We start from the raw sequence: 25,582 nt of genomic DNA, 5'->3' as shown, positions 1-25,582 counted from the left end.
AGGATTGGAGTGCAGAATGGTGTGTGAGATCTGGGAAGGAGTTTGGGTGAAGGAGGTAGTTGTGACCTGGGGCACTGGGCTGGGTGCTGGGGTTTGGGTTGTGACGCAAGGTAGGAGATTGGGTCCTAGGACAAGAGGTGGTTGTGACCTGCAGCAGGGGACTGGGGTGTAGGAAGGGTACAGGGGGTTGTGACTAGGGCAGGAGAGGGTTGTGACTTTGGTCGGGGTATTGGGGTGCAGGATATGGATGGGAGTATGGGATTGAGGGACTGGTTTATGTGGGGTAGAGGGGCAAGAATGAGGGGGCAAAGGATTGGGGGCAGGGAGACGCGTGGGTGCCAGAGGCAGGCTATGGCCAGGAGACTGACTGACTCATGGACAGAAGCCCAGCAGAGTTCTCAGGCAACTTCCCTGCCTGATCCGCCCTTGTACTGGCTGCAAGGTCCATGTGCGTTGGTAAATAAGAGCCTGAGAGGAGGTGGGGAGTGGTGCTTCACATGCTATCAACAGGACTGCACTGGGGTGGGAGCAGAGTGTAAGCACCACTCCGCCCTCAGGCTCACAACTGAGAGAAAGAAATGGCTATGGCAGCAGCTTTTCTAAGCGGTGTTGGAGGGGACGTGCGGGGCAAGGAAGGAGTCTGCCTGAGGCTCCCTGCTGCATCCACGGGCTGGATCTAGTGGCTTAGTGGGCTGGATCCGGCCCGTAAAGTGTATTTTGCCTAGGCCTGATGTAAAGTGATCTGAATGGAAGTGGTAGAAATGAAAATGAAAAGTCTAGGGGGAAAAAAAATAACGTAACTTTTCCTCTCCTGCTCTTAAGATGTTATAAACTCAATATACTCACAAGTACCTTCTACCATCCCCCAATATTTTTCCTATTCCAGCTCTGTAACAATTCTAACAGAGTAAGAAATATTTCTTAAAAAACTGTGAATTACCAAATATGTCGGACCCAGACAGACCAACTTTCAAATGGCAGAATAGCAATACTTCTTAAGGAAATCTTGTCCAGCGAGATGCCCATTAATTAATGGAAGGATATGGGACATTAAAACAAATTAATAGCTGTGCCAAATAATTTATTTTGATGTAAACAAAATTAAAAGCCAAGTATCTGAAGGTTGTTTTCCAAGCACTATAGCAACCTTCCTCTACAAAGAACAAAAACAAAACCAACCCCCACCCGACTTTACAGACACTGATTATATTAGGCTAAGTTACATATTCCCTATACATTTCTGTAATAATACTATAATTGAACTGACTTTATATGTCCATGTTTACAGGAATTTACATGTGGCAGAGTTAATTTTTTCTGAACTTTTCTTAAATAGCAAGGGTCAGAAATAATGAGTTGCCATTTTTGTTCTATTTACAGGAAACCTGCACAGGGCCAACAACACAGAACAGTTTTTCAAAGACAAGCAGTCCAAAACAAACCCCCACTAAGAGTTTAATTAAAAGCAGAGAAATGTAACTCTCTCTAATCCCAAGAGAGACAGATGTCAGGAAGTTGGGAATGGGAAAAGGGACAAGTGTAAGCAGAAGTCTACCATGAGTTCAGAGCCTCTTTTAATGAAACTAGCCTTGAATTGTGCTTAATGTTCCTCCCACAGCCATCTGTGGAGTACTTGAAGAACCATATATATTCCGCTCCAAGTAGTCTTCACATTCCCACCAGGAAGGGGAGAAGAAATGGGTTTGTTTCCCTTGTCATCCCTACTTCCTCTGAATGGGCCATTCACTCACCCAAAGATATGAGAAACTAGAACTACCATGAATTTATTCCTTAGTTTGAACCAATGCTTCTGGATTTAAACAAGTTTGTTTTAGAAATCCTGTACTATTCCAATGGTATCGATTATCTCCTTTGGTTGCGTGTATAAAGGGGTTTATACAATTTACTTGGGGGAAGGGGCATGCCATCTCCCTGGAAAGCGAAGTTACTCACCTCCGGTGCAGTAACTGTCGTTCTTCGAGGTGGTGTCCCCGCGGGTGCTCCACTATGGGTGCTGGGCTTGCCCCGGCGCCGCAGACGGAGACTTGTTGTTAGCAGTGTCTGGCCGGACCACGCATGTGCCGCAGGCTCGCGGCTTTCGCGCTCTTTTTGTCACGCGGTCCGGCCCCTCCGCCAGTTCCTCGAAACCGCCTCGGAGTCTGTAAGAGACAAGCAGAGAGAGAGAGAGAGAGAGAGAGAGAGAGAGAGGACTCCAAAGCGGGGAGGAGGGCGGGTAGTGGAGCACCCGCGGGGACACCACCTCGAAGAACGACAGTTACTGCACCGGAGGTGAGTAACTTCGCTTTCTTCTTCGGGGATGTCCCCGCGGGTGCTCCACTATGGGTGACTGCGTAGCGGTAGTCGCCGAAAGCGGAAGGAGGGCAAGGAGACCCTATTTATCCGCCGTGGAGAGCACCGCAGTCGCCACTGCCCCATCTGAATGAGAGAGAGAGAGATAAAACAATGCTTAGCGAAGGTCCCATGAGAGGACCAGGTCGCCGTTCTGCAAATGTCCTTCAGAGATACGCCTCTGTGGAATGCTGTAGATGTGGCCATGGCTCTAGTGGAATGAGCATGTGGTTGGGACGGAAGGGGCAACCCTCTTGCTGCATACGATTGCACTATGCATGCCGTTACGAGATTGGAGATTCTCTGGGAAGATAGGCGTTGACCCTTTGACCTGTGTGCCAGGGAGATGAATAAATGGTCCGTAAGCCTGAACGGTTTAGTACGATCTATGTAGAACGCTAAGGCCCTGCGGATGTCCAAGGAATGTAGGGCCACGTCCCGTGGCGAGGCATGGGGCTTCGGGAAAAAGGTTGGCAAGATGACTGGTTCATTAACGTGGAAATTGGAGACAATTTTGGGTAGGAACCTCGGATGTAATCGTAGGACTACCCCATCGCTACGGAAAATCGTATATGGTGGAATGGCCATCATGGCGGAAAGCTCGCTAACCCTGCGTGCAGAGGTTATTGCGAACAGGAAAACCGTTTTCAGAGTGAGGTATCGTAAGGATACGGTCGCCAGAGGCTCAAACAGTGGCCTCATTAGGGTGTCGAGTACCACGTCCAGGCTCCACACAGGAGGGACTGGGTTGCGTGGTGGGTCCATATTGGTAAGGCCCTTGAGAAATCGTTTAGTCGTAGGATGGGCGAAGATAGAAACGCCATCTATAGGTGAAGTAAATGCCGATATTGCTGTGAGGTGCACCCTGATGGAGGCTAACGCAAGACCCTTGTTTTTTTTTGTTTTTTTTTTTTTAAGATGCAGTGCATAGCCCAGTACGGAGGAAATGGACGGACGTGTCGGATCGTGGTGGTTCGAGGTACACCAGGAGGAGTATCCGTGCCACTTGTGAAGGTAAGTTTCTCGTGGTTTGTCGCCTACTCTGTACTAGGACGTTTTGGACTGCGGCAGAGCAGAGAGATTCACCTGGGTTCAGCCAGTTAGGAACCATGCTGTTAGGTTCAGCATTTGTATCTGGGGATGTTTCAGGCGTCCTCGGGCTTGTGTGAGGTGGTCGTGGAGAGGCGGAAGGCATATCGGTGTCCGCACAGAGAGGCAATGCAGGAATGGAAACCAGTGCTGGCGAGGCCAATCTGGGGCTATGAGGATTATCGTAGCCCTGTCCGCCTTCAGCTTCTGAAGGACCTTGGGAATGAGGTATGGGGGGAAATGCATAAAGGAGGGGTCCGCGCCAAGTCACGAGGAAGGCATCCCCTAGAGATGCGCGGCCCAGGCCCACTCTGGTGCAAAACTTGTGGCCTTTTGCGTTGGCGGGAGTTGCGAAGAGGTCCACTCGGGGAGTCCCCCAACGTTGGAAGATGTCACGTAGTATGCAGTCGTGCATTTCCCATTCGTGTTTTGAGTGGAAGTGTCTGGTGAGGAAGTCTGCAGTCACGTTTGTGATGCCAGGTAAGTAGGATGCCAAAGGAGTCACCCCGTGGCGAATGCACCAGTTCCAAAAGCGGATAGCTTCCGTGCATAGGGAACGGGAGCGAGCGCCGCCCTGGCGATTTACGTAGTACATGGCTACGATATTGTCTGTAAGTATCGTCACAGTGGTATTTCGAATGTGGACGAGGAAGGATTTACATGCGTTGAAAATAGCACGAAGCTCTAGAAGGTTTATGTGCAACCTTGCTTCTTGTAGGGACCATTGGCCTTGTACCGAGAGGGAACCCATGTGGGCCCCCCAGCCTAGGAAGGAGGCATCCGTTGTGATTTGGTGGAGAGGCTGCTGCGGGTGAAATGGTACGCCCGACAGCAGGTTTGTGTGGCTGGTCCACCATCGGAATGATTAAAGAACAGCCGGTGGCGGTGTAACGGGCCTGTGAAGATCGTATCTGGTGTGGTGGTATATGAGGCTCAGCCAGTGCTGAAGGGCACGCAGGTGTAGTCTGGCGTATTTCACGACGTACGTTGTGGCGGCCATGTGGCCCATGAGTCTGAGACATGTGATGAGTAGAACGGTGGGGCTCATGGTGATGGTGCAAATGAGGTCCTGGATGGCCTGAAACCTCTGCAACGGTAGGAACGCTCTGCCAGCGAGTGAGTCCAGATGGGCCCCAATGAACTCGATGTCCTGAGTGGGATGCAAGACGGACTTCTGCTCGTTGAGGAGGAATCCGAGCGATCGGAAGACTTGCATCGTGAGGTGAACCATGTGAGAGACCTCGTGTGCCGAAGCGCCTTTGAGCAGGCAGTCGTCCAGATAAGGGAAGATGAGCACCCCTTGGCGTTGGAGAAAGGCCGTGACCACGGATAGGACCTTTGAGAATACCCTGGGGGCTGAAGATAGCCCGAAGGGGAGGACCTTGTATTGAAAATGGTCCTTCGCCACGACGAAGCGCAAGAACCTTCTGTGAGCAGGGTGAATAGGGACGTGGAAATAGGCGTCCTGGAGGTCGAGGGCGGCAAACCAGTCCTGTGGATTTAAAATAGGGATTATGGCAGCTAACTGTCATTTTGAATCGTTGTTTTCTGAGATATTTGTTCAGACGACGGAGGTCTAGGATAGGACGCCAGCCTCCGGACCTTTTCTGGGTGAGGAAATAGTGAGAGTAAAAACCCCTGTTCCTGAAGTCCTTCGGAACTGGCTCTATGGCACCCAGAGAGAGAAGGCGGTCGACCTCTAGTCTGAGGAGAGTCTCGTGAGAGGGGTCCCTGAAGAGGGACGGGGTGGGAGGAGTGGTTGGTGGGATGGCTATAAGAGAGATAGGATAGCCGAACTGAACAATCTCGAGGACCCATTTGTCCGTGGTGATTGTTTCCCATTGAAGTAGAAAGGGTCTTAGACGGCAGTGAAACAGCTGGGTTGAACGATTCACGGTGCTGCCTGTGGTTGTGTGCTCGCCCTCGACCAACACATCAAATCTGTTGCTTGCTGTTGGAAGGCATGTTCCTTCTGCCGGTCAGGTTTTGGCGCTGTTGAGGCCTCTGGCGAGAACGCTGGTTGTTAAAAGGCCTCTGTTGTTGGTGCTGTTGTTGCCACTGGTGTCTAGTGTAGGGGTAACCATATCTGCGCTGATAGGGTGAGTACCGGCGTCTCTTTAAGGGGGGCGTATACATCCCCAAAGTTCGCAGGGTTGTCCGAGAGTCTTTAGAGGAGCGCAGGATTGCGTCCATGGTCTCTGCAAAGAGCTTATCCTTGTCGAAGGGTAAGTCCTCGACTTTTGTCTGTAGTTCCTTTGGAACTCCTGCCGCTTGAAGGAAAGAAGCTCTACGCATAACAATAGCCGTAGCGGCGGAACGAGCAGCAGTATCAGCCACATCCATGGCCATCTGGAGGGACGTTCTCGCTGATGTGTAACCCTCTTTTTGAATCGGGGAGGTGATCCATGAGGGGAGTGAGGCGTGAGAATGTGTTGAAGGTATGATTGGAGAGATGCACCGAGTAATTGGCGATTCTGAGGAGTAAAGTCGCTGAGGTGTATACCTTCCTGCCCAGGACGTCGAGCCTCTTTACGTCTTTATCAGAGCCCTGGTGTTTGAGGTGAGGGGCTCTAGATCTCTGTTGAGCTGCGTCAACTACCAAAGAGTTAGCCTGTGGATGGGCAGAGAGGAATTCCATGCCCTTTGGTGGCACGAAATATTTCTTGTCGGCTCTTTTGTTGGTGGGAAGGGCTGACGCTGGAGCATGCCACACCTTGTCAGCGAGTTCCAGGATGCCTTTGTTGAGAGGGATGGCGAGGCGTGAACTATGTCGGGGTTGGAGATTCCTGAAGAGCTTATGCTGCTTATCTTTGAGCTCTTGTAGCAGAATCTCCTGTGTAATAGCTACCCGCTTAAGTAATTCCTGGAATTAACAGAGGTCGTCTGGATGAGAGCTGTCGTCGGGGTTCAGTGCATCCTCTGGAGAAGATGAAACCGGAATGGAAGACCCCGAGATATGGAGCACGGAGGGAGTATGTTCCGGCTCTGAAGTAAGGGGAGCCGGGGTTGGAGAGCGCCTGCGTGCAGCGTAGTCCGAGACGGATCGTGGTCGGTAAGAGTAGTGGCTATGGGAATGCCGCGAGTCACGGTCGTTGCGATGGTAGGCGCCATGGCGCTGCGAACGGTCACCGGGGAAGCTAGAGCGGCTGCCGTACAGATAATGGTACGGGGAGCAGGGCAAGCAGGAGCAGAGGTGTGATGCCCTGGACAGGCAGGAGAGGCAGAGAGATGCCTGTACTGGTGCCTGCGATGGGGAGATGCAGCAGCCAGAAATGGGGAGGGCAGTCTACGAGGAGACCGGCACTGATGAGGAGACCGGCGTGGGGATCGGAGTGCCGGCAGAGGAGAGGACCGTGCCGGGGAGAAGAAGCGGGAGCGGGAGCAGCTGCGACGGCGTGGAGAATGGGGAGCAGCAGGGCTCTGGGGTAGCTGAGTTGCGGCATGCGCTGAAGCGCTAGCCGCTGAGTTGGTCGGCTGCTGGTGCGCTGGGGCAGGAGCGATCGGCAGCGCGCCTGCCACGGAACGGGTCGGCGCCGTGCAGCCCGGCACCGCACAGTGACTCGGGGTCGGTGCCGGGGCCGGTGTCGGAGCCGGTGCTGTGGTCGGGTCCGAGGTCACTCTCGGCACCGGCTCACGCTCGGCGCCGGAGGAGGAAGAAGGGGCGGCGCTGATACAGGCTGGGGAGCCGGCGTCTTTGAAGACTCCCGTGGCCGCCGAGGCAGGGGGACGTGGCTTTACAATGCCAGACGTCCCAGGTGTCTCTGCCTGGTTCTCCCTGCCATTAAAGGCAGCTGGCAGGGACCTCGCTGGGGACAGGCTCATTCTCTCCTGGAGTCCCGGAGTAGGGGAGGAAGCCCGGCGCTTATGAGGCTGCTGATTAGAGTCAGCCTGCTGCAGTTGTTCAAAGAGGAACATACGGAGGCGCCTGACCCTATCCTTCCTGCCTCTAGAGGTGAGCCTTAAGCAGTGGGTACACTTTTGGGGGATGTGAGACTCCCCCAGGCAGTGAACACACTCTGCATGGCCGTCCGAGGCTGGCATTGCCTCCCAGCACGAGCCGCATTTTTTTAAGCCGGTCCCTGACATTCGCTGGCAGTCCGCTGCTTTTTATCTTTTGTTTTCTTGAACAGTAGGTGGTTGTTAAGGCTGATAGCCTGGTAATGGCTCTGGTCAGCTATCCTTTGTTCTTGTTATCTCAACAGTCTGTCTTTTTTTTTTTTTTTTTTTTTTTAAGGTGAACGGAGCTATATACGGAGAAGCTGACAGGAGAACAGCTGAGAGGCGGGAGGTAAGCGGTCTCCGCTTTCACTCCCGATAGTTCTTTCTTTGTCCTTCCTCTCTTAAAAAAAAAAAAAAAAGTTTCTTTCAACACTTTATGGGGAAAGAGGGGAGAGAGGGAGGAAAAGGAAATTTTATATACAAAGGAGTGAGGAGCGCGGTTACAAGCGTCTGCAGCCTGAGGCGGTGAAGAGGAACTGGCGGAGGGGCCGGACCGCGCGACAAAAAGAGCGCGAAAGCCGCGAGCCTGTGGCACATGCGTGGTCAGGCCAGACACTGCTAACAACAAGTCTCCGTCTGCGGCGCCGGGGCAAGCCCAGCACCCATAGTGGAGCACCCGCGGGGACATCCCCGAAGAAGAACTTATGATTTCCCTTAGGAGCACCTTGTAGATGCTATCACCTGGGATATCTTCCGTTCTATCGGTGCTAGATATATATAAGTTACAACTATGTGAAAAGGGACTGGGATCTCTTTTGGATATTGGAGACTTATACATTCATGTACAATATAGGCGGACTTGTTTGCCATTGGAGCCTTAACTTAAAATTGTTTGTGTAAATTCCTAAACATAAACATATGTTATCCTTGTGAATTTGATGTTATAATTCCTATGGCAAATAGCTCGCCATAAATTTATAAGCATGTATAGTACATTTATTTGTTAAAAGTGCTCTGAAGAGGTTTAGGATATTATATTAGACAACTGTTCAGTGCTCCCAGTTTTAGGAAAGAGAGCAGATCAGGACAAAGCAACACATGATTCTCAGTCTCATGCAGGATAACAGTCACTTATGCACACAGACTCAGTCTGTGATGCAATATCAGCTTTTTGGAGAAGAATATTTCCTAGCATATCGCAACAGCTCAAAAAAGAAATGAAGTAATACCATGGAAAAATAATAGAACAACAAGAGTTATGCCAATGGTGCAGATTTTTAAACTATGTTTAGCTTTAGTGAGAAGTGTCTGTCAGTTTTTACTGTAAGGAGTTTTCATTAGACTGCAAACAACATTTAATGGATCAGCATTTCATTGAATTTCTATCTTGTATTTCAGAATTATAAAATAAATTAGAGATTTACTGATACTACGTTTACTTCAATGTCAAAGATAAGCACACACAATTCACTCTTGAAAACCATCAACTAAAAGTGAAGGCCATTACTTTCTTTTTAAAAAAAATAAAATAAAAAAAATGAAGTGCCAAAGTCATCAGTTTGTCCCTTCTGAAGTACCTAAAACAGGATGGGAGATTTTCTTTTGGAGACAAACTCAATTTAAACCTTATATGGAGTAGTATTCCATGTCTGTATAGACAACCAGAAAATCCAATATCCAAGGCCTGGGATAATTTATTACTAATAATAATTTACATGTAACTCGAGGCAGCAACTAATTTGAAAATACAGAAAAATTAGTTTTATTTTACAAGGAGTTAGATACAATTAGGGATACTTGAAACCTGATTAGTATTTTAAACAAAGTGTTTCCTCGACATAAAGGGAAGTTAAAAAATAGAATGCAATAAAATATTTACCAGAAACATCGATATCCAGCCATTTATTGGTGTTACAATGAGACCTTTCACTTTTTTGGAGAGAAATGACTGGATCTACTGGCGTTGCACATCTATGTACTTTAACAGGGACTTCTTGCTTTGCTTGCATTGTTCTGTTTGCATCTTCTAAATCTATAAAGTCATCGCTGAAGTCTTCACTCAGGTCATTCTTCTCAGAAGAGGATAAGGAAGATATGGATATTTCATCCACATCATCATTCATACATATGACTTTTGAGCCATGGTTTCCCGGACTGTCATGGAGGGCTTCACCATATTCTATTTTTTGACTATCATTTTCTATATCTTTTTTCTCAGTGGTTTCATTGACACCTACTATAATCTCAGAGACCTTTGCTAAACAAATGTCAGTAGTTGTACTTTTGTTGTCATCCACAATGGTCTTTCCAGTAAACTGCTGTGTACTAGTTTTCAGTAAAGAAGGACGACCCATCCTATAGCCCAAAGAGGGTGGTGCCCTGGATCCATTTGAGACTGGCAGCTTCTTTAAACCAGAGGTTGATATACCAGTGTATGGCCTAGTAAATCCATACCTTAAAGGTTCATTTCCACTGGCTACATCCAACTGTTGTGTTTTTCTGGACAACAGAATAGACCTCTGAGATGCTCTAATAGCCAGGTGTTGTTTTTGATAAGGCCTTGTAAGATCTACAGCTTTATTAAAGGAATGTGATCTAGTTAAGGATGCAGCAGGGAGGAAAGAATTCTGAACAGAATGTGAAAAGCTTTGTGATCTAACCATTTTTTCAGAAGAAAATGATGCAATGTTATCTGTTGATTGTGCTAAACTCTCTCCTGAACTAGTCTTGGTGGCACTGGAGTTAATTTTACACCTCTGCAGGTCTACAGATGACCTATTTCCATAAAATCCATATAAACGTGATTTTGGATAACTGACTCCAGACAATGAAGTTCTGCCAAATAACGTACCTTTGGTGAATTTCACCGAACTAGACAGTCCAAGCAAAGACTTTTGGTTTAATTCTTCTGTAGAGGATACAAACATGTTGACTTGTTTTGCTGCTTTTGATGCTATTGAAGAGGTGGTGAGCACATCTTTACCAAATCCTCCTTGTGATGGAGAATACTTCTCAGAATCGACTAGTTTTTCACTGGAATTTTGAGCAGAGTTAGATTCTCTACCGCTTTGATTATCAAGTTGATATTTATTTGATTTTTGCCAGTTAAAAGAAAAGGAAGACATGCTATCAGTGCCATTGTGCTTAATACAATTTTTACCAGGGCTGCTATGAGGATTCCCTGACAAGGTAACAGCTGTCCTATTTGTGATTGGCTGTAGGGTGCTCCCTAAAGATTTCGTTCCATATTTCGGTAATTTAGAAACCAACGATGTCTTGATACGAATTTTTTCTTCCATGAGCTGTTGGGTGCATTGGTCCTTGAAAGTTTCTTGAATCTGTGGAAATCAAAAAGGACAGAATATTACACCTGAATTAATTGCTCTGGAGATCACAATACAGCTAAAAATTATAAATGATGTTACACTTGGATGCCTAATTACACCAGAAAAATACAGTTTACCTACACATTTTTAAGAGATGCTCTAACTACATTTGGCTAATTGCACATTAGCAAATAGCAAACAAAATGTTTCAACTACAACCAGATAACTGTAAGCATCCTACTAAATGGGAGGGATCATTTGCAGTATTGCCAACATCAAGTGTTAAAACTCAGTGTCAAGTCACATAAAAACCCAATATTGATTAAGTGTTGCATGCCCTTTGGTTTTTTAAGTCTTTAAGATGCAGTTTTTAAAGATTTTTTTTTAAAGCAACAGAAGGCAGGCTAAAGCTATTTTAAAAAAATGAAAGCTCAGTTTCAGATACAATCATTTGATTTCAGCATCTGGAGCTTTATAAAAAAACCTCAAAATATCACAAGACCCATGAATGAGTCACCTGAATGGGTAACATTACTTGTGAGAAATCCAGAATAGATTCTGATAGATATTAGTTTTCTAAGCCTTCCTTGTTCGTCACCTGCCAGTCTTAGCACCCTAGTAGACTCCATACTGCATGGAAAACTATTCTGCTCTCCAGTTGGAAGTTAAATACCCTTGACTCTTCCTGATCAAATTTGTCTCTGGACTTCCTTAGTACACCACAGGAACAAAGCCATCACAATTCTTATACCGGTGGTCACCAACCAGGAGATCGAGATCAACCAGTAGATCTTCGAGCATCTGACAGGTGATTCTGACTGGTGTGGCTGGGAAGCTATCAAGTGCTGGCACTTCAGTTGCCCCTGACCACATTGTCCTGCTACTCTTGCACTCTGCCTTGGAGCTGCCCCATGGGAGCCTCCTGCTTGCTATGAAGGGTGTGGGAGGGAAAAGAGGGGGGTGATGATGTCAGAGTGTGCTTCCCCCCAGCTCCTGTACCCTGTCTCCACACAGAGAGAAGGGAAAGAAGAGAGCTTGCCAATGCAAATCTCTGTCACTCTCACACACTGTGTGTGTGTCTGTCATTCTCACAAACACACCGTCCTTCCCTCATCTTCTGACCCAACATGTACATGGGGGTGGGGTGTTGTTACTACTTTGACTGCTTGCAAAGTGGGTTCTTTTTGGTGTTTGACTAGTCTGTGCATTTCATAACTTTCATTTCTCTCTTATACAGGCAGTCCCCGGGTTACGTACAAGATAGGGACTGTAGGTTTGTTCTTAAGTTGAATCTGTATGCAAGTCGGAACTGGCGTCCAGATTCAGCCGCTGCTGAAACTGACCACCAGTTCTGACTTACATACAGAATCAACTTAAGAACCCCAAGCGTCCCCAAGTCAGCTGCTGCTGAAACTGATCAGCAGCGGATTCCAGGAAGCCCGGGGCAGAGCAACTCTGCCTCGGGCTTCCTGTAGTCAGCGCTGGTCAGTTTCAGCAGCGGCTAAATCAGGACGCCTGGGGCAGAGCAGCTGGGATGCTGCTGGGTTGCTCCAGTAGCGCCACTCCTCGGCACTACTGGTCCAACCCAGCAGCACCCCAGCTGCTCTGGTCCTGATTCAGCCGCTGCTGAAACTGACCAGCAGCGGCTGAATCAGGACCAGAGCAGCTGGGGTGCTGCTGGGTTGGACCAGTAGTGCCCAGAGCGGCGCTGCGGGACCAACCGGCAGCACCCCAGCTGCTCTGCCACAGGCGTCCGGAGAAAAGCCTAGTCTGCTGGGGGGGGGGGGGGGGAGCGTACTAGCTGCGCCCCCCTAACCCCAGCAGACCAGGAAGACACGGGCGGCGGACCGAGACGCACCGCGGTCCCGCCGCCTGGGTCCTCCGCGGCTTTGCTCCCAGTCTCCCTGGTCTGCTGGGGTTTGCGGGGAGCAAAGCCTCTGAGGACGCCGGCAGCGGGACAGCCGCGGGGCGTCTGGGCTGTCCCGCTGCCTGCTTCCCCCGCGGCTTTGCAAAGCCTCGGGGAAGCCGGCAGCGGAGCAGCCCAGGCGCGCCTGGGGTGCCCCGCTGCCCGACCTCCTCCGCAGCTTTGCAAAGCCTCGGGGAAGCCGGCAGCGGAGCAGTCCAGGTGCGCCTGGGCTGCCTCGCTGCCCGAGCCTGGACTGCTCCGCTGCCGGCTTCCCCGCGGCTTTGCAAAGCCGCGGGGGGGGGGGGTATAGGGGCGGGGCTCGGGCAGCTCTGCGTCTTCCTGGTATGCAGACCAGGGAGACGCAGAGAAAGCCCCAGAGTACACGGGCGGCAGGACCGCGAGGTCCTGCAGTCCGTGTACTCTGGGGCAGCCCCGTTCGTAACTGCGGATCTGACATAAGTCGGATCCGCGTAAGTCGGGGACTGCCTGTACTTAAATTTAATTAGTTGAGTAGTGAGTTCTAAAACACTGAGCCTGTCATGGCTGGAGTAATTATCCCTCTGGCAACTGTGCTCCTGGAGGAGGCTGGCATGTCCCTGCAGCCCCTGATATGGTCAGAGGAGGGGGTCTCCATATGCTGTCCTTGCTTGCAGACATCGCTCCTGCAGTTCGCATTGATCAATAATGGAGAACCATGGCCAGTGGAAACTGTGGGGTTGGTGCTTGTAGATGAGGGGCAACACATGGAGTCATTGCTGTACATGCCAGCTGCTTTCAGGGATGGGGCAGGACTGGGCCTACCTTGGCTCTGCTGCTCCATCCCTGGGCAGCTGTCTGGCCACTTCCAGGGTGGGACTTGAAACCACAACTCTGCCCTCCCCAGGCAAGTGCACTATGCCCCTCAAGGACCCACCCCACCACCTACCTTCAAAGAGGCCCTTCTCCTGCTTTCCTAATGCAGGCGCCAGCTCTCATCTCTGGGGCAGCCTGTGTTGGCTGCCCAGCCACTGCCTACATGGGTGGAGGGGAATGAGATCAAGCCATCACCACCCTGTTCTCCAGAGGCTGATGCCCTATCCCTGAGTTCACTGGAGATCCCACCGCACTCCACCCCACCCTCTGCAGGTCCCTTACCTTGTTTCACAAATGCTGGAGACAGCTCCATCCCTAGGGAAGCCTGGGTTTACTGTCCAGCTCCTCCCAGGGTGGATAGGACTCCAGACCACCACTCTGTGCTCCCCAGGCAAATACCCTAACCCTAAGCCATTCCAGAACCTAACCCACCTCCCTACCTTCAGTGGGTCTCTTATTCTGCCATACTAATACAAGAGCCAGCTCCATCCCTGGGGTATCCTATGCTGGCTAGCCAACTGCTCCCCGGGTGGGTTGGGCTCAAGCCCACCACCCTGTGCTCCCAGGCAAATGTCCTATCCCCTAGTCCACTCAAGAACCCATCCCACGCCACATTCAGGGTATCCCTTATCTTGCCTTCCTGATATGGGAGGCAGCTTGATCCCTGCAGCAGCCTGTGTTGGCTGTCCGGCTGCTGCCTGGGTGGGGTGGGGTGGGGGCGGGGGCCAGGGACTCTAGTCCACCACACCCTGTGCTCCAGACACTGATGCCCTATCCCCTAGGCCAGTGGTCCCCAATGCAGTGCCTGTAGGTACCATGGCGCCTGCCGGGACATTTATGTGCACCCGCCGAGTGACCAGGGCCAGCCCAGGCCATTCTTGTGCCCCGGGCGCAGGCCCCAGGTACCCTGCAGCCGCAAAAGGTTGGGGACCACTGCCCTAGGCCTCTCCAGGGCTCATCCCACCTCCTGAGGGACCCTTATTCTCTGCTGGCTGTCTGGAGGGACACAGGGCTCCGCGAGATTGACAGACTGGAAACATCGATAGGTACAACACATACAATCAGTGGACCACTGGGGGCTCTGCATAAATTTTTACCCATGTAAAGGACTCCGGAGCCCAAAGAGTTTGAGAACCGCTGCTATAGAGTACATAGTGCCTATAAATAGCAGTCCACTAAAAAGCAGAACAAAGGTCCCTATGGTTCAGTAACAAGAACACTAAGCACCTCATTCAGTATTTCAGAGCTTTGACCAGCATAAGCAGCCGCTCAAAATTGCAGCACAAATGATGGCAACTCTGTACATACTTGGCTAATGGGTAGTGAATGAAACAGCATCAAAGGCAAAGTTCAAAACTGTGAATATGTTCAGGACAAAATTGCACCAGAATTAAGAGCAAGAGTCAGAGAAAAAAGAACAATGTTCTGAAGTACAGGTACTGAGCTCACAAACCGGAACAACATGCTATTTTAATTCTGTAGTATACTCTCTAGTTCAGGACTTTTTGATTGCTTTTGGTAAGGAAATAATGCTTTTGTGAGAGACTTTGTGAATGAAAATAAATGACAAATTATGTATTGGCCATGCTACCCTCGGGGTCCGATTAGTCCCAAATGAGGGATTTTACCCGACAAGGGAGGTCATTGCTGGACCCCTGCCACTAGCACCCTGGCTCAGCTGCTGGCCCCCCAGCTGGTTCGCCACCTCCTGCTGGGCCCGCTGCCATGCCAATCCCACCGAGCAGGCGTGTGCACCATGTTGGGATTCCAGGATCCACTGAGCACCTACGCACTGTCTCCCCCAACCTTGCTGGGTGGCCCTGCCACCACATGCTGGGCACCATCAGCTTGTTGTGGGAAGCCAACTCCCCTGCCAGTGCTGCAGGGCTCATTGCCACTGGCTCTCCACCAGGATTCTCTGGTCCCGCAACATCCGTGCCGGACCACAGATGTTGCCGGACCAGAGAATCCTAGTTCAGAGAGTTTCAACCTGTATTTTAAGAATAATTTGCAAATCGCCTGCATAACTCTCTCACTCAACTCCCTGCCTGCCCCTCCACCCTGAAAGAAGAGGTTCCTTTCAGTTTCAATTTGTCACATGCTTTGTACTAGACATTCTCTCCCACCCCTGCAAGCAATTTCAATGCTATGGGACATACCGTATATACTCGAGTATAAGTCGACCCGAATATAAGTCGAGGCACCTAATTTTACCCCAAAAAACTGGGAAAAAGTATTGACTCGAGTATAAGCCTAGGGTAGGAAATGAGGCAGCTACTGGTAAATGTAAAAAAATGAAGATAGATAGCAGGTCTAGCCCCGGAAGTCGGGGCGAAAGCTGCTCCGGTGCCCCTGGTCTGCTGGAGACCGTCTCCAGCAGACCAGGGGCACCGGGCGGGTTCCCGCGCTTCTGAGGCTTTGCCAGAGCAAAGCCTCAGAGGCACGGGACCCCCCGCGGCTGCGGCTTCAGTCCGGGAGCCTGTGGTCTGCTGGGGACGGTCCCCAGCAGACCACAGGCACCCAGATTGAAGCGGCAGCAGCGGCAGTTCCCCGCGCCTCTGAGGCTTTGCTCTGGCAAAGCCTCAGAGGCGCGGGACCCCCCCGCGGCTGCGGCTTCAGTCCGGGAGCCTGTGGTCTGCTGGGGACGGTCCCCAGCAGACCACAGGCTCCCGGACTGAAGCCGCAGCCGCGGGGGGTCCCGCGCCTCTGAGGCTTTGCTCTGGCAAAGCCTCAGAAGCGCGGGAACCCGCCCGGTGCCCCTGGTCTGCTGGAGACGGTCTCCAGCAGACCAGGGGCACCGGAGCAGCTTTCGCCCCGACTTCCGGGGCTAGACCCGGCTAGACCCGGCCAGCGGCAGAGACGCGCTGAGCCCGCCCGCCTCAGTTTTCGAGATGCTGACTCGAGTATAAGCCGAGGGGGGCATTTTTCAGCACAAAAACTGTGCTGAAAAACTCGGCTTATACTCGAGTATATACGGTAATAAGGAAAATGTGATAAAACAGTCAAAAATTTGTCAATCCTTTTAAAGCCCCATTTTACCTATAAAACAGCTTGTTTATATGACTTTATGACTCAGTATACATCTGTCTACACAGCTGGAGCCCAGGCTCTAGGACCATATATGATGGGAGAATGACAGAGCCCCACAAGCCCAAGTCAGTTAGTATAGGCCAGCCACAGGTTTTTCTTTGCTGTGTAGACATGCCCACAGATACCCCGTGGCAAAGGATCCTCTGTTCCCTGTAAATATTCACCTCCTCAAAACCTAGGGTTGTGCCAGGACAATTCTACTGGACAGTCCAGTATTTGCACTTTGTCCGGTATTCTCTGATTTTTTTCCAGCTGCACACTGGACTTCAGCCTGGCATGGGCGGGAGAAGCAGCTGGAAGGCGGGGCCACGATCGGTGCTAGGAGCCTGTGATTGCGCAGAAGCCTGGCGGGGGGGTGGCTGGGACTCCCAGCCACTCCCCCGGCCCTTGCCAGGCTTCTGCGCAATCACAGGCTCCCAGCACCTATGGCGGCCCCGCCTCCCAGCCTGGGAGTCCCAGCTGGAAGGCAGGGCCACGATCGCTGCTTTGGGCACTTCAGAAGCCTTGTGGTGGTGGGGGGAGTGGCTGGGAGTCGCAGCCACTCCCCCCACCCCTGCCAGGCTTCTGCACAATCACAGGCTCCCAGCGCCGATTGTGGCCCCACCTCCTAGCTTGGGAGTCGCAGTTGGGAGGCAGGGTTGCAATTGCTGTTCTGGGCGCCCCAGAATGGAGGGGGCTGCTTATCCCACGTTTCTTTTTTTTTTTTTTGCTCAACCAAAAAAATACGTGTCTGGTATTTTTTGAGAGACCATCTAGCAACCCTATCAAAACCTGACAAACTCACTACACCAAACACATCTTATAGGTTATTTTTCTATAAACAGTAACACGCAAAGGTTATCTTCAGAAAGCTCATAACTTGTCAATAATCACTCACTGCAGCATGTATATGAGGGTTACATTTAAGGAATAATATCTTTATACTGAAACTAGGGGGCTGTGCATCCTGCTCACTACACTTGCTAACTCCCCTCTCCCCCAGTGCGTATGCAGCCCTGGTTCTCCCCCCAGCTGCTGGGGAGGGCCAGGCTGAGGTTGTAGAGTGGCAGCACACAGCTGCTTCCCCTCCACCCCAGCTGCTAGGCCAAGGCTCTCCCTTTCTCCAGCCACCAAGCCAAGGTCACACCAGCCCCAGCTCTCTCCCCCTCCTCCTACATCAGCTCTCCTCACCCCGGGCAGAGACTACACCTGATCTGGCTCTCCCACTCTCCCGGCCGAGGCCACGCCAGCCCCGGTTCTCTCTCCTTCCCCCCAGCTGCCAGGGAGAGCTGGGCTGAGGCCCTCTCTCCCCAGCCACCGGGGAGAGGTGAGGCCACAGCATGGCAGCGCTGGCTGTCCCCCTCGCCATTGGGCTGAATCAAGGCAGCCCTGGCTCTCTTCCCAGCCACTGGGGAGGGCTGGGCCAAGGCCACGGCAGCCTCAAGAAAGGCTGAGGCAGTGGTTTGGCATCCCACGGCTGTCCTCCTGGAGCACTAGGGAGGGAGGAAGCAGGGGGCTATGCAGTGGTACGCAGAGCAATGTGATGACATTACTCTGTTGTCCTATAGGAAAAATTTAGGCCAAGGAAGAAAAGTGCTCTATGGCCCAGAGTAGAAATTACCGGTAGTCACCAGGAGATAATGTGTCTCAATGATGGCTCATTCATTTCACCCCTCCCAGGCAACTGGTGAGATTATGCATGATTCTATTGTCTATTTTTGTCACATACCAGAATAGTCAGTCAATGAAAAAGCCATGAGAAGTAAGCAAGCAAGCAATTCCTCTTAAATATAGAAGGAAAAAAAAAGCTCTACAACAAGACAGAGGTTCAGCCCACCTGCAAAGAGACATGCAATACTGATTCCAGTACGGAAAGGCAATCTGAGGGAAAACCCAGACAGAAAGGCACGCTTTCATGTACATTTGTATCCTAGTTATCAATAAAGCAGCCAGCTTCTCAATAGACTGAACTTGGAGAGGAAAAAAAAATCTAGTTTATTAGCTAAAGTTAACCATTGGTGAAAGTAAATGTGGTTAAAAAACAAAACCCAGGAAGAAGCATTTTGAACTTCTTCTCTTTTAACATAAGAAAGCTGGACTAAATAGAGAAAGCCAAATGTAGTCTCTGAAATGTAGTCTCAGTCATAGGCATGCACACACAGATCTCATATTAGCTTCCAGGACACAAGAATCAAATCATTGCCTTAAAAACAAAGGTGATTTGAATAATACAATTAAGAGATACACTTGATAAAGCATACCTGGTTGCTAGGTGTTTTAAAACAACTAAGAAAAGAAACATTTAAGAACACAGGGAAATTCCATCTCTGGGATACAACCTAAAGTTACATATGGAGAGGAGGCACATGGACATAGCACAGAGAAATTTAACCAAACAACAAAACAAAGAAAATGTCTATTTAGATTCAATCAAGTTATTTCATTTCCTATCTACTCACAGATCTGTGCTTCAAGGTCCAGACCCTTTCCATGCCCAATATTCTTTGAAGGCATGGTAGTTCTGCCTGCTTAGCTCATCTTGTTCTCCCAAATCCTGGCTTAAAAATCACACAAAGAAGAAAAAGCAAGCAGGGTTTCTTTAATTTCAAATCTCAACACCTTCCCCCATTGGCTCTCCTGGTTACCTGCCATCACCTCCTAGCTACCTGAATTTAATCCTTTGGTTACTGAATGCTGGGATGTTCAGAAAAAGCCAGCACTCCTCCTATCCATCATATTAGGGTACACTTCACTTTTGGATGCAGAAGACCTGGGTATTCTATGAACAGCTAGTGTCAGGAGCTGGACATCCCAGGGGAATTATTCAAGAGACTACAGGACTAGGCCACACCTATTTTTCAATTGCCTGGACAAGGAAGAAACTGGAACATAAGTACAACAACAAAAAACTTTTAAGTTATTTATTGGCATTACGACCATCAGAATGGCATTTTAAAATCTGGGGTACACATCACTTTTATATTTACAAATTATGGATACAACTAGTAACTGGTTAACCAGTTTCCCAGGAAGCATCACCCTTACCAAGAGCTGTCCAACAGCAGCACCTCCACATGCAGGGGGTCAGGAGCAAGAGCCAGCAGCCCCCTGGGGACTGCTCCAGATGGGCTAAAGCAGTTCCTCCTTGGATTCCGCTTAATTAGTCAACTGGTTAAACTAACCAGTTAGCTGATTTAATAGGGATGTAAAATCCCAGTTCAGATTAGATAAATGGTCAACTATCCAAATTGGCATTAGAAACAATAAATAATAGATATTGAATACTGATCATCAAAGTAGGTGTCTGTGTTACTCTTTCGGCCACCTCCCTCATAGAAATGAAGGACAAACTATCAAATTAATCCCCAGCCATGCATTTACTATACTTTCTACTTACTGTGTCCCAGATAATAAAATGTAGGTCACTCTAAAAATAAATCAGTTTTGTATTTTAACTGTGCATACCATGCATTCATTAATTATCAGGAAAAAGATAGTTCATTTATGAAAGAGAAATTTTTAAGTGAAACAGTATTTTTAATATTTCATAAACTAAAGAGTCCCTAACTCAGCAGCTGTGAACAAGCTTGATCAACAACTCAATCAGCCTAAAGATGCTGCCAGAGTATATAGATTTTTTTTTAAATAAAGGGATAAAAATCTGGAGGTAATGGTAGCAATATGCAAGAAACTAAAGTCAGGATTGACCATGGGATTTTTGGTCTTCGTAACAAACAGGTTATGAAAAGATGATTTTGGGTTATTGCTAGAACAAGAGAGGAGAAGGGGAGTGGAGAGTGGGAAGGGTGAAAATGGGTGAAAAGATACTTATTTTGACCCTTCCCTTTCTCTTTATTCAGGACTAATAAAGCAACATTGTGTTCTTGGAGCCAGACTGCCTTTCATATGTGCATAAAAAATTGATAGCCATAAATAATTGAACTGTATACTTCTAAACAATTTATGTATGACAGTGCATCCAACAAGTTCCCTTTCCGTTAGGGAATTACAAATGATACATTCAAAAGTGAACGGGATTGAAATTCTCAGCCTAACTCTGTATATAGTAATGTTTCACAGCTAAGAGAAAGAAAACCTGTACAAAATGGTTTGAGTTCACTGTGCAGCACTAGCTCATGGAGATTGTATTTTGAGACTGAATGACATGAACTATGCACATTTATCTTTGAGTCTCATCTTCCAGATAAAGGAATGACATAGGTAAGTCACACTGAAGATATAACCAATTTTCAAGAAAAGTTTTATTTGCTCAGAATATTTTTAAAACTTTTAAACAAAATCAATGAAACATTCAGAATGTTCCGTTTTTGTTTATGTATATTAACTGTTGATTTGCAGAATGCAACAATTTTTTTGTATCAGCAAACAGAATCCAGGGTTTACAATGCCAAAATTGAGAAATAATATGTTTATAAAGTAGGAAACATAACCAAAAATCTGGAAATGTTAAACAAATATATTTTAAAAGATATCCAAGAAGTTAAAATATTTCTGTAACAAATCCCAAACATCTCTATTTATTGATTTTCTTCGTTTGCTTAAATGAAGAAACCATACCCCAAAGACAAGGGCAAATATAATAGTCCCCTCCACTACCTTTGACAGCGAGAAAAACACTGACAAGAAAAAAGTAGGATTCATGTCAACAAGAAATTTGAGAACATGAGGGACAATATAAAATTTCATACCTTAAAGAAAAAGGAGAAATATTATGTCTCTTTCTCAATGCCTACAACTAGAAGACTTATCCAGTGGTGCCCAGCTTCTCCTTCGAGTCAACAGGAAGACTGCGCAAGCTGCCCACTAGCTTCTATCCAGGGCTGGCTGGGAGGCAGTGTGTGTGGGGGGAGCGGGGGTAGATGGGGATGAAGGTGGTGGTGGTAGACAGCTCTGGGGGAGCTGGTGCATGCAGGGAGCCCACATCAGTTCCCACATGCCCTCCTCCCTGCTGCCTCTAATAATACATGTAACCGTGAAGGTTAACCAATGAGCCCAGGCTTATCGATTAATCATGTTCATGGATACATGTTAACATCCCTAGTCCTGGCACAACCAAGCCCTAACTTTGCTTTAAATTAGAATAAGAGGAAGCAGAATACCAAATTTGATGGTCCTTGCTTTCACCTTTTAGGAGGAATTCTTGAACAAAAATAATCACAAATGGACAGACACACATTTCTAAAATATATAGCAGATTAATACAATACTACTCTTCAAGATTTTGGGGAAGCTCCTCACAATAAGCTCTATAAGGATCACCATAAAACAACTCTTGAGTACAGATTCCTAAACAAAATAATGTGCTTAATCAGTCCATGGAAGGCCTACTTGTTATAAAGGTATCACACCTGCCTTAATGTGTGTTTCTGAAAAACAGTTATAACAAAAGTGCAGTAGCTATACTTCTAACGTGTATTCAGTGCCATGTGAGACATTAAGAAAGCTTACAAATTTACTGTTTTATTCCTGTTCATGCTGCAATGCTTGAGAGAGAAAATAATGTTAGTGATACAATCCTGAATTCTAGTCAGTTACAGGCAGTCCCCGACTTACGAGGATCCGACTTATGTCGGATCCGCAGTTACAACCGGGGCTGCCCCAGAGTACACGGACTGCGGGACCTCGCGGTCCTGCCGCCCGTGTACTCTGGGGCTTTGCTCTGCGTTTCCCTGGTCTGCAGACCAGGAAGACGCAGAGCAAAGCCGCGGAGGGGCTCGGGCAGCGGGTTAGCCCCGCTGCCCGAGCCCCCCCCCCCCCCGCGCGCGGCTTTGCAAAGCCGCGGGGAAGCCGACGGCGGGGCAGCCCAGGCGCGCAAAGCTTTGCAAAGCTGTGGGGGGGCTCGGGCAGCAAGGCAGCCCAGGCCGCCTGGGCTGCTCCGCTGCCGGCTTCCCCGCGGCTTTGCAAAGCCGCGGGGGAAGCCGGAAGCGGGACAGATCAGACGCCCCGCGGCTGTCCCACTGCAGGCGTACTCAGAGGCTTTGCTCCCCGTCTCCCTGGTCTGCTCAGGGAGATGGGGAGCAAAGCCGTGGAGGACCCAGGCGGCGGGACCGTGGTGCGTTTCGGTCCGCCACCCGTGTCTTCCTGGTCTGCTGGGATGGGGGAAGCGCAGCTAGTATGCCCTCCCCCCCAGAAGACTAGGCTTTTCTCCGGACGCCTGTGGCAGAGCAGCTGGGGTGCTGCCGGTTGGTCCCGCAGCGCCGCTCTGGGCGCTACTGGTCCAACCCAGCAACACCCCAGCTGCTCTGGTCCTGATTCAGCCGCTACTGGTCAGTTTCAGCAGCGGCTGAATCAGGACGCCTGGGGCAGAGCAGATGGGGTGCTGCTGGGTTGGTCCAGTAGTGCCGAGGAGCGGCGCTACTGGAGCAACCCCTGCAGCACCCCAGCTGCTCTGCCCCAGGCATCCTGATTTAGCCACTGCTGAAACTGACCAGCGCTGACTACAGGAAGCCTGAGGCAGAGTTGCTCTGCCTTGGGCTTCCTGGAATCAGCTGCTGATCAGTTTCAGCAGCAGCTGACTTGGGGACACTTGGGGTTCTTAAGTTGATTCTGTATGTAAGTCAGAACTGGCGGTCAGTTTCAGCAGCGGCTGAATCTGGACGCCAGTTCCGACTTACATACAGATTCAACTTAAGAACAAACCTACAGTCCCTATCTTGTACGTAACCCGGGGACTGCCTGTATACTTCTACAAGCTCACTGAAGTCAGTGAGATTGGCCAAGTTCAGCCAGCAAAATCTTTATTAATGATGGTCATGCACAAAACATGATAATCTACCTTTAAAATTTATGTTGTATATGCAAAGAGGACAGTTAGAAATGAAATTTTAATTGAAAAGTGTGCACACTGATAAGGCTCTTAATTCTTAATCATGGATTTCAATCGGTTTTAAGACTCAGCATCACCTTTCAGATTAGAACTGCTTTTTAATCAAATTGTGAAATGAGAAAATGTGCTCACTGAGAGCAGGTCTAACTAAAAGCTAAGGATGATATTGGAGGCATGAATCCATATGATGATGCTTTAATTAAACTTCAGATTACTCTTATGTCACACTTATGTTACACTTATATTTTGAGCAAGTGAGAAAGCTAGTGATTGTAGTATTTTATTTAAATATTTTTACCCCGCCTTTCTATTTAAAATATTTAAGGTGGCTTACAGGAACAAACAAAAAAAAATACAAATATATATAAAAATTTAAAATATGAGAGTTTAAAATATGAGACCTCAGAGGGACATAACCAGCTAAAAACATATAGAGGGGAGGAACACACATACCGACTCAAACTTTAATAAAAGCACGAGTAAAAAGGTGGCTTTAGCCTGACGCCAGAACAACACTAGCGTTGGCGCCATGCAAATATCCCAAGGAAGAGAATTCCACAGCCTGGGAGCAAAAGCTGAGAATGCCCTGTTCCGCGTAGATGTTAATCTTATCTCCACAAGTGGGGGGAACATGAAGCAAAGCCTCCCCAGCTGACCTCAATACCTGGGCAGGTTCATATGGGAGAAGACGGTCCTTCAGATGCCCCGGACCCAGCTCATTTAAGGCTTTATAGGTCATAACTAAAACCTTAAATTGTGCCCGGAAATATACGGAAGCCAGTGCAGCTGCCGAAGCACTGGCATAACGTGCTCCGTATAACTTAGTGTTGGTTAAAACTTGAGCAGCCACATTCTGGTCCAGATGAAGTTTCCAAAGGCTCTTTAGAGACAACCCTACATAAAGTGCATTACAGTAATCCAGTCGGGATGTAACAAGAGCATGGATCACTGTGGCCAAGTCATGTTTGTTCAGTAAGGGTCGCAGCTGGCGGATTAAACGAAGTTGCCCAAAGGCACTCCTGACCACCGAAGAAATCTGATTTTCAAATGTTAAAAAAGGATACAGGAGGACTCCCAAGCTGCGTACCTGTTCTTTCAGGGGGAGAGTAACCAAGTCTAGAACAGGTGCCATGCCACATTCACGCACAGATGGCCTTCTGATCCATAGGACCTCAGTCTTATCTGGGTTCAACTTCAGCTTATTTGACTTCATCCAAACCATCACTGCCTCCAGACACCAATTTAGATCAGTAATTGCCACACCTGGTTCTAATATCCCAGGGAAATAGCGTTGGGTGTCATCTGCATATTGATGGCACCGTCCTCCAAAACTCCTTATGACCTCTCCCAGCGACTTCATGTAGATATTAAGCAGCATAGGGGACAAGACGGAACCTTGCGGGATCCCATTGCACAATCGCCACGGGGTCGAATAGCATCCCCCTAGCTCCACCTTCTAAAAGCGTCCTCACAAGAAGGACCGGAACCATTGCAAAACAGTGCTCCAATACCCAACTCCATCAGGCATCCCAGAAGGATATCATGGTCAATGGTATCAAAAGCCGCTGAGAGGTCTAGAAGAATCAACAGGGATGCACTCCCCCGTCTATCTCCCGGTGTAAATCGTCTACCAGGGCGACCAAGGCTGTTTCAGTTCCAAAACCAAGCCTAAAGCCAGACTGAAATGGATCTAAGTAGTCTGTTTCTTCCAAGAAAGCCTGGAGTTGCAACACCACCGCCCTCTCAAGTACCTTGCCCACAAAGGGAATATTAGCAATTGGGTGATAGTTATTTAAGTCATGAGGGTTCGGGGAGGTCTCCTTGAGTAACGGTTTTATCACTGCCTCTTTCAAGGCAGCAGGAACCATACCAGATCTAAAAGACGCATTAATAATCCCCTGGACCCAGCCAGTTATCCCTTCCCGGCTAGATTTAATAAGCCATGAAGGGCAGGGGTCAAGTGAGCACGTGGTCGGTCGCACTCCTCCAAGCACCCTGTCCACATCCTTAGTTTGCAATAGCTGAAACTGATCCAGAGGAAAAAAATTGGGTGGTGCACTCAACACATTCTGTGTCCCACTAACACAGCAACCAGAGTCTAAATCCAACCGGAGGTGGGCGATCCTATTAGCAAAATGCTTTGCAAACAGATTGCCGGGGGCCAAAGGCTCCTCTATTTCATCACAAGTGCCAGACTGCAACAGG

At 48.9% G+C, this 25,582-nt stretch overlaps 1 protein-coding gene across 12 annotated transcripts in view; it reads right to left on the bottom strand.

Annotated features, from left to right (window-relative positions):
• The window catches only part of CCSER2 (coiled-coil serine rich protein 2), a 223,055-nt gene that overhangs the window by 176,038 nt on the left and 21,435 nt on the right, over positions 1–25,582 (bottom strand). For 11 of the 12 annotated variants that reach the window (XM_075934839.2, XM_014576098.4, XM_075934844.2 and 8 more), the window contains one exon: positions 9,257–10,715. In XM_075934839.2, the coding sequence (XP_075790954.2) occupies positions 9,257–10,676 (1,420 nt within the window). In that variant the 5' untranslated portion in view covers positions 10,677–10,715. The remainder of the gene's footprint in view (positions 1–9,256; positions 10,716–25,582) is intronic. The other variant, XM_075934845.2, reaches the window with a different exon arrangement.

This window comes from Pelodiscus sinensis, chromosome 8 (genome assembly GCF_052426305.1).
Source record: "Pelodiscus sinensis isolate ZL-2025 chromosome 8, ASM5242630v1, whole genome shotgun sequence".
Classification (NCBI taxonomy): domain Eukaryota; kingdom Metazoa; phylum Chordata; order Testudines; family Trionychidae; genus Pelodiscus; species Pelodiscus sinensis.
The sequence above is the reverse complement of the archived record's forward strand: the minus strand, read 5'-3'. Positions and strand labels throughout refer to the sequence as shown.